The sequence below is a fragment of the Molossus molossus genome, unplaced genomic scaffold, assembly GCF_014108415.1.
Source record: "Molossus molossus isolate mMolMol1 unplaced genomic scaffold, mMolMol1.p scaffold_m16_p_19, whole genome shotgun sequence".
Taxonomy (NCBI): Eukaryota; Metazoa; Chordata; class Mammalia; order Chiroptera; family Molossidae; genus Molossus; species Molossus molossus.
In genome coordinates, this window is record NW_023425354.1 from 20,097,648 (window position 1) to 20,104,952 (window position 7,305).

Sequence of the window (7,305 nt, forward strand, 5' to 3'; positions counted from 1 at the left end):
GCGCAGGGCCTGTGCTGTTGGACTTGCTGTCACCACGTAGATCCCAAGTTCTCTTAGGACAGAGACTCCACCTCAGGTATCTTCTATCCTGAGCATCAAGCACCATGCTGGCTCATTTAATTTTAGTTTAGTTTTTATCCTCACCTGAGGACATTTTTGCATTTATCTTCCCTCTCAGAGGGAGGAAGAGAGAGAGAGAAACATTGATGCAAGAGAGACACATTGACTGGCTGCCACCCGCACAACCCCAACCAGGGCTGGGGACGGACTGCAACCAAGGTACGTGCCCCTAGCGGGAACCGAACCCGGGACTCTGGTCTGTGGGCCGACGCTCTAACCACTGAGCCAAACCGGCATGCTGACACTTTTAATCATTCGGTAAATGTGTGTTGGAGACATGAATGAACGAACGAACGAATGAATGAATGAATAGGGAGGCTATGTTCTTGAATAAAAAATGAACTCCGGCCACTAGACCCCAAACCAGCCCTGAAACAGCCAAGTGCCCTGGGCCTGGAAACCACCCCACCTCTTCAGTGAGGGCAGGACCCAGGTGGGGTGGGAGAGCGGTCGGCTCTTCCCTGGCCCTAGATGGCCGCACCCCTCCCTGGCCCAGCCTCCCGGGCTTCCATGGGAGGTTGTGTGTGTCCCCACGGCAGGGCACCGGTAACTTTCCAATGGTTTGAGCTCATTACTCATCGTGAGGAGTCCTGGTGTCTGGAGTTTTCCAGGTGATCAAAGCTTCTCTGTCTGGAGCTGCCAGGCAGGCCCTGGTGTCTGTCACCAGTAATCCCCCGGCCTTGCCAGGCAGACAGTTAAGTAACCCAGGAAGGAGGGGATTTGGTTTTTAAGCTCACATAATTCAGCTTGACACCCCGTCACGTAGGCAGTGGCTCTGGCCCTGTTCCTGGTTAGAGGGGTGTGGGCCGAGGGCGCAGCAGCTTGTCTTGTTCCGGGTGATTTTCGAGCTGGTGGGTGCTCTCCCCGCCCTGCTCCCCTCAGCGGGGGCTCAGGGTAGGAAGGAGACTCAGCTCCCACACAGCAAGGGCCGCCCATCACCCTCCTGTGGCTCTGTCTACTCTCCCCAGACACTCACCTCCAGAAACTGCCCCTGCCCCCCGCTCCCCCAGAACGGGAGCTCCCAACGGGGCTCTTACTGGTCCCCGGTGTCTGGTTGGGCTCAGGGTTCAACTTGCCTCCCCAAACCCCTCCACATTTCCCAAAGTCTGTGTCATTGCCCAGAAAATGTGTCACAGGCCTGAGTTCTGATGTTTCAGTAAAAATCACTATTCCTTTAATGATAGTGGGGAAAAGGATGCTTAAAACAATTGCCTTGTCTGATTTAAAGAAAAAGGTGGGATTATAGATTTTGAGCTATAATTTTTCTGACTTGACCTCTGTGCGGAAAAGCTCGCCCAGCCCTGCCTGAACAGCGGGACCACACCTCCTGTTCACATAGAAGGCAGTCACAGGAGAAGCAAGTAACCTTGGGGAGCTCATTAGTCCTGGCAATGCGGTGGCTTCGCTAAAGAGTTGATATAAATGTCCAGGTACTGGCTTCATGATGGGTCATTTAAGAAAATTAGTGTTGAGAGTGAAATAGAATATTCCAACTGGGGTGATGCCAAGCCCTTCCTGGCTTGCTCCTGGGGTCACCGTGTTGGCCTGTGGACCTGGTGAGCCTCTCTTTCGTGCAGATGTTCTGCCCTAGCTGAGTTCCATGCCTGGCGGAGTGGGCGGATGGTGCAGGGCAGGCATCACCTCGCCCGCCTGTTTGGAGGCCCCTCCTGGCGCGGGCCTGGGCCTCCGGGGCTGGAGAGGGGCCAGCCCACGGTGGGGCTGCCTGTACTGCTTGTGTCCAAAAACTGCGCCGGTGTCTTCAGATCCACTCCCACCAGAATGTTTTACATATTTTAATTAAAGTGCCGCCCTGGGCTGGCAGGGCCTCTGATAGATGGCTCTCAGCCGAGTGGCGGGGTTGCAGTGGTGTGAAACATGGCATCCGACCATGAGCGCCTGCTGTCTGCTGTCCGGAACGCCTTGGCTCCCACCCTGGAGGCGGGTCCACTCGGGCTCCCGGAGGGGAGGCCAAGCGCGGGCGGTGGGCGGGCGGCAGGCACATGGAGGGGTGGCCAAGGCGGGGCTCAGAGGTGGGAGAAGAGCTCAGGTAGGAAAGTGCCATGGACGATTTCCACAAACCAGCTGGCTGGTGGGCTGTGGAGGAGTCCTAGTCTTGCAGACACACAGCTCCGTGGACACTCCTTATCAGTGTCAAATTATGATAAATGGCGACGGGTAGAAGTTGCTGGGTGGCAGCTGCCGCATCGCAGAGGGAAGCAGGTATTTTTAGCTCTGTGCCTTGGGGCCCTGGCTCTGGGTTAATTAATCATGGTGAACAGCACCGAGTTTGGTTCTTGATCCTGGTCCCCACCCCCACCCCAGCCTGTCCCCATTCCCCAGACTGGAATACCAGCTGCAGGGCGGAAGTCACGCACAGCTAGAGTAGCCCTTGGCAGGGCACTGGGGGTACACCGGGGATGCCATCCCAAGTCCCCCATGACTTGGGCCCTGCACCTCCCCCTCCTCTCCTCCTGGGGCTGTTCCTGCCTCAAGGCCTCTCCACTTGCCGTTCCCTTTTGAACAGTACCCTCGGGTATCGTCATCTTTCCTGTCTCACCCCAAATGCCCTCACTGGTCAAGGGCCTTCCCTGAGCGCCCACCCCAGGCTCTCCATCACCTTGTCCTGTCCATTCCTTCAGAGCACTGAGACCTGCCCAAACCACCTTCTTGCCGAGGGCTTTGCGTTACTGTCTGTCTCCTGCTGAAATGCCAGCGGCTCGAGAACAGGGCTCCCCTCTATCTTGTTGCTCTCTTAAAACCCTGGGGCCTAGCTCCGTGCTCAGGGCAGGTCCTCAGCGAGTGTCCTTGAGTGCGAGACTGGATGGATGGGTGAGCGGAAGGCTGGAGGGAGGCTCTCTGTGTGTTTGGATTTTAAGATGCAGGGTGTCAAGATTGCTCTCGTTGGTAGGGGCACTAGGGGGGAGACAGGCTGTGGAGCATCCTCCTCCAGGCCAGCAGCCGCCAGGGGAGGCCCAGGCCCAGGGGGTTCTGGGAAGACAGCGTGCTGGGTAGGGCCAACCACTACCTTTTCTGCTTTGGAAATAGCCAACCACACGCTCTTTGGTGTTGCTGGGAGATTGCTTTGAATTTTTAGTTTTTGGTTTTTTTCCCTCATAATATTTTTCTTGGCGATGGGGGAAGGGGTGAGATAGACGGGTTTTAAGGGACTCCTCGAAGACTGTGCTTGAAAGCGGGTGCACTTCTGGAGAGTGAGACGGCGCTTCCACTGTTTCCTCTTCCAATACAGTGGGTTGCCTGTCCTCCCCTTTCTTGCTTGGGAACAGAACCCCAAGTTGGTCCTTGCACTGGGAGGCCCAGCCCAGCCCAGCCCGGTGGTTAGTCGGAGCCAACGATGGAAGCTCCCCCAGCCAGGACTTGGGTTAGAAATGGGACCCTGACTGTGATTCCAGATGGGACATGAGGAGCTTTGAAGGGCTCCCCTCCCTTTTAAATAGGTACAAGGGGTGCATATCCATCGCGTCCCTTTTCTTGATCCTAAAAAGGATCAAGGTTTATTTCACATGCAGAGGAAGAGGCGAGGGCAAGGGGCACGTGATAGGGGCTGGGAACAGTGCTGATCCACGGGGGCAGGAGTGTCCCGCCCCAGGACCTCCTACGACACGCCCACCCGAGACCCTGCCCACTCAGGTGGAATCTGATTCTCAGGGTGCGGGCTGGATCTTTGTGCGGTTGATATCCCCCTCTTGTTCCCCCATTATTCTGAGACACAGAAGCCTGTGAACTGTGGAAATAGACCAGGGACAGAGAAGCCCTCCTGACAGGGCCCAGAGGTGCCTTGCCAGGAGCCTTCAGAATTCCTCTCTCTTGACACCTTGCAGAAGACAAATGATTTGCTGTCTTTCCTAGGACACAAGGAAGGACATTTGTGAGGAGGTGCAGGCCCGGACGGCGCAGGTTCTAGGAGGTGGGTATTCAGAGCGTGTGCCCGGCAGCGGGTTGCCCCTGCTGAGGTTGCCTGGGAGGTTCGGGGCCGCCCAGCCAGGGGTCCTCCGCTGATGGGGTGCTGTTTGCTCTCAGCCTCTGCTGGGGCTCAGGGGCAAACATGGCCCTCCCCGGCCAGTTCTGAGGAGAAATGAACCGAAACCTCATGAAAAAGCACCAGGGCAACTGAGGAATTGCTATTTCTTTTTAAATTTTGCTACTTTCCTTCCATAGCTCTGGTTATGGCTTCTAGTGGGAGAGAGAGACAAAGAGGCTGAGAACCGATGTCAGACGGTGGGGGGGGGGGGGTCAAAGAATGACAGGAACCACAGGACAGACACGTTTTTTTTTTGTTGCTTTAGAAAATATTTATTGGGAACCTACTATGGGCTGGACCTGCACATCCACCCTAATGAATACACCACAAGACTGCAGGCTGTTGACATCATCTCCCCGGTTTCCATCGGACCCGAGGTCTGGGAATAAAGAGGGTGTTGTTTCCGCTCAGACCAGTAGGTGTCATTCTGTCAGAAGGAAAGGCAGGGGAGCCCCGGGATTTGAGAGCCACCTAGGAGTATAACGTCTATTTCATTAGTTTTGAAAGTGCCATAATGGGCAGGGCACCAGGCGGGACCCTGGAGGGTACATAGGACAAGAGATGCACAGTCCCTGTCCTCATGGAATCTACAGGGGGGGCCTGGAGGGATGGGTCCGAGGTCACAAAAAAAGGGGAGAAGGTGTTAAGCGCCTCGGGAGAGGTTTGAAGGAAGGACTGTGTGGAACTTAGAACATCAGAGACCACACCTTCCCAGTTGCCCCCCTCCTCCCATTACAGCAGAGAAGAGGCTCCGAGCAGAGAAGAGAGATGACTGGCCTGTGGCCACACAATTCCTGACCCCAGATCTCCTGGCTCCTAGAACAGTGCTCTTGCCAGCGAACACTCTGTTTCAATATTCGGAGTTGCTATCTCATCTTGAGATTCAGAATACGCCTTAGTTTAGTCATGATCGTCCCTGCAAAGTGCCCTCTCTGATGCTCACGGCAGGCACTCTGATGCATCTCAGGGAAGGCAGCTGCCCTCAGCACGGGCCCCGTGGGTCCAGAACCTGTGGCACAGGTTCATGAGGACTGACTGTGTGCGTCTCTGCCCAGAGACACCCTGCTGGTAGCTTGAAATCAGCCATGGTGGGCTTATTTACACTAAGGAAATCTGCAACAGCTGTAAATCAGAGCTATGATTTCCCCCAGGGAGCTGCACATCACTGAATTAATGTCCCGGCTGCACAGATGAGGAAACTGAGGCTCAGGCAGGTAAGCTCATCTGCCACAGAGACACAGCTTGTCGGTGGTGGAGCTGAGACCCCGACCAGGTGGTTGGACGCTAGCATGCTCAGAGATGGTGGTGTCACTAGGACTCAGAGCCGCTTGGATGTGGAGGGGTCTAAGCTGATCCCAGGTTTCTCATGTGAATGCTGGCACGGGTGTGGTCCCGGGCTGATGTCATTAACCTGATGCAACTTTGGAACAGAAACCGGTTTGAATGAAATGATAACCGGTCCCGCTTTGGGTGGATTGCATTTGAAGCACAGTGTTGGAGGGATGTTTAGATCTGGAGGCCAGAAGAGAAATCTGGGCAAGAGATTGAGATTGGCAAGATAGAAGTTTGTTCTTGACTAAACCAAACGCAAGTTAGCCAGAAACATTTTCCTTTGTCAGGGTGACCGGACTGGAAGCATGAGAGTCGCCCTCAGTGTCTCCTCTCACCTTTGTCGGCCTCAGGCGTGACCCGGCAGGGCAGGGAGTGGGCAACCCATCCCTCCTGCTCACACATGTTCCCTGGGCCTGGTGGAGAGTGAGCCCTCAATGAGCACTTGTAGAACAAATGAATGTGACCCACGCATCCTGAGTCAGCACTGCTGTGGACCATACATCAAAACCTCAGAATATTTCTTGCAGCTTCTAAGACTCTCTAGAATTCTGACATCATTATAGGAGTATGGATTGGAATCAGAAATTACTTTCTTACAGCAGTTTAGAGCGAGACATCGATTAGGTATTCTCTCGTGTGATATGCTTGTTTCGGTGATGAGGTGCAGAAGCCCAGAGACCATTCCAAGACCCGCCAGGCCCCTTGCCAGTGTGGAAGACCCCCCAGCCTTGGCAGCCATTCTGGCCTGGCCTGCTTTGCCCTGGCTGGTTTACTTCCTGGCTCTGGGCCTTGGTTTGTCTCTCAGGTTAAGGGAGAGATTGAGCTCTGGTTCTGGAAGGGGGAGGAGTTGATCAGAATCCACCTCTTCTTGGGTAGAGGAGCAGACAAAGCTCGGGATAACCAACCAAGGGGACTACCGTATGCAAATGAATGGAATGCGGCTTTGCCTCCCGATTGGCTGAAGGGGCCCTGATGTCACAATATGTGGGTTTCTCCTGTCCAAATGATTGTGTCTAGTCTTTAGCTCCCCACCCCCCCAAATACCTCCCTGACCTGGCTGGTCTCTTAGCTCCCGCTCTTTGTCCAGACAGGAAGACGATGGACCCACCCTACCAGGCTGGGTCTATTCTCATGCAGGTGAATACCTTACAAGGGAAGAAGATGGTGGAGAGCGGCCTTCAGTCTGGGGACTTCTCCCTCCGCACGTGGCCCTCCTGCCTCCTGCCGCCAGCTGACTTGGAGATCCTGCAGCAGAAGGTGGTGGCGGTGCAGCGGGAGCTGGAGGACTTCAAGAACGAGGCCTTGAAGGCCATCCATTACCTGGAAGACGCCTTCTGTGAGATGAACGGGGCCCTGGCGCAGCAGGAGGAGCAGGCGGCCCGCGTGCGGCAGCGGCTGAGGGAGGAGGAGGACCGGGGCATCGTGCGGAATAAGGTCCTCACCTTCCTGCTGCCGCGGGAGAAGCAGCTCCGGGAGCACTGCAGGCGGCTGGAGGTCATACTGCTGGGCGGGAGCCGAGAGGCGCTGGGCCTCCCCAAGAAGATCCAGGCCAACTGAGTCCCCCCAAGGAGGAGCTGCGCTTCTAGCCGAGCAGCCAAGTAGACGATGTTTTAAATGGAAGGACACACCCTAAGCCCCATCCGTTTGCTCTCCCCGTGTTTCTATTGCTTTCCTTCTACCTAAATAACACCCCTTGCTGAGAGGCGAAAAGACCCCAGTATGTTCTTTCAGCGAAGCTCCACTATCCAGCATCGTCAGAGAAGGAGGTGCCCCAATATAAGTCTTTCAGACACTTGCAACGCTGACCTTTTAAC

At 55.3% G+C, this 7,305-nt stretch overlaps 1 protein-coding gene across 1 annotated transcript; it reads left to right on the forward strand.

The window, feature by feature from the left end:
• Positions 1-2,286: 2,286 nt before the first annotated feature.
• On the forward strand, positions 2,287-7,048 carry CCDC182 (coiled-coil domain containing 182). The gene is made up of 3 exons (XM_036267637.1): positions 2,287-2,340; positions 3,988-4,045; positions 6,579-7,048. Exon 3 carries the CDS (start codon positions 6,590-6,592, stop codon positions 7,046-7,048), a length of 459 nt encoding a protein of 152 aa, XP_036123530.1. The 5' UTR covers positions 2,287-2,340; positions 3,988-4,045; positions 6,579-6,589.
• The last annotated feature ends 257 nt before the right edge of the window (positions 7,049-7,305 follow it).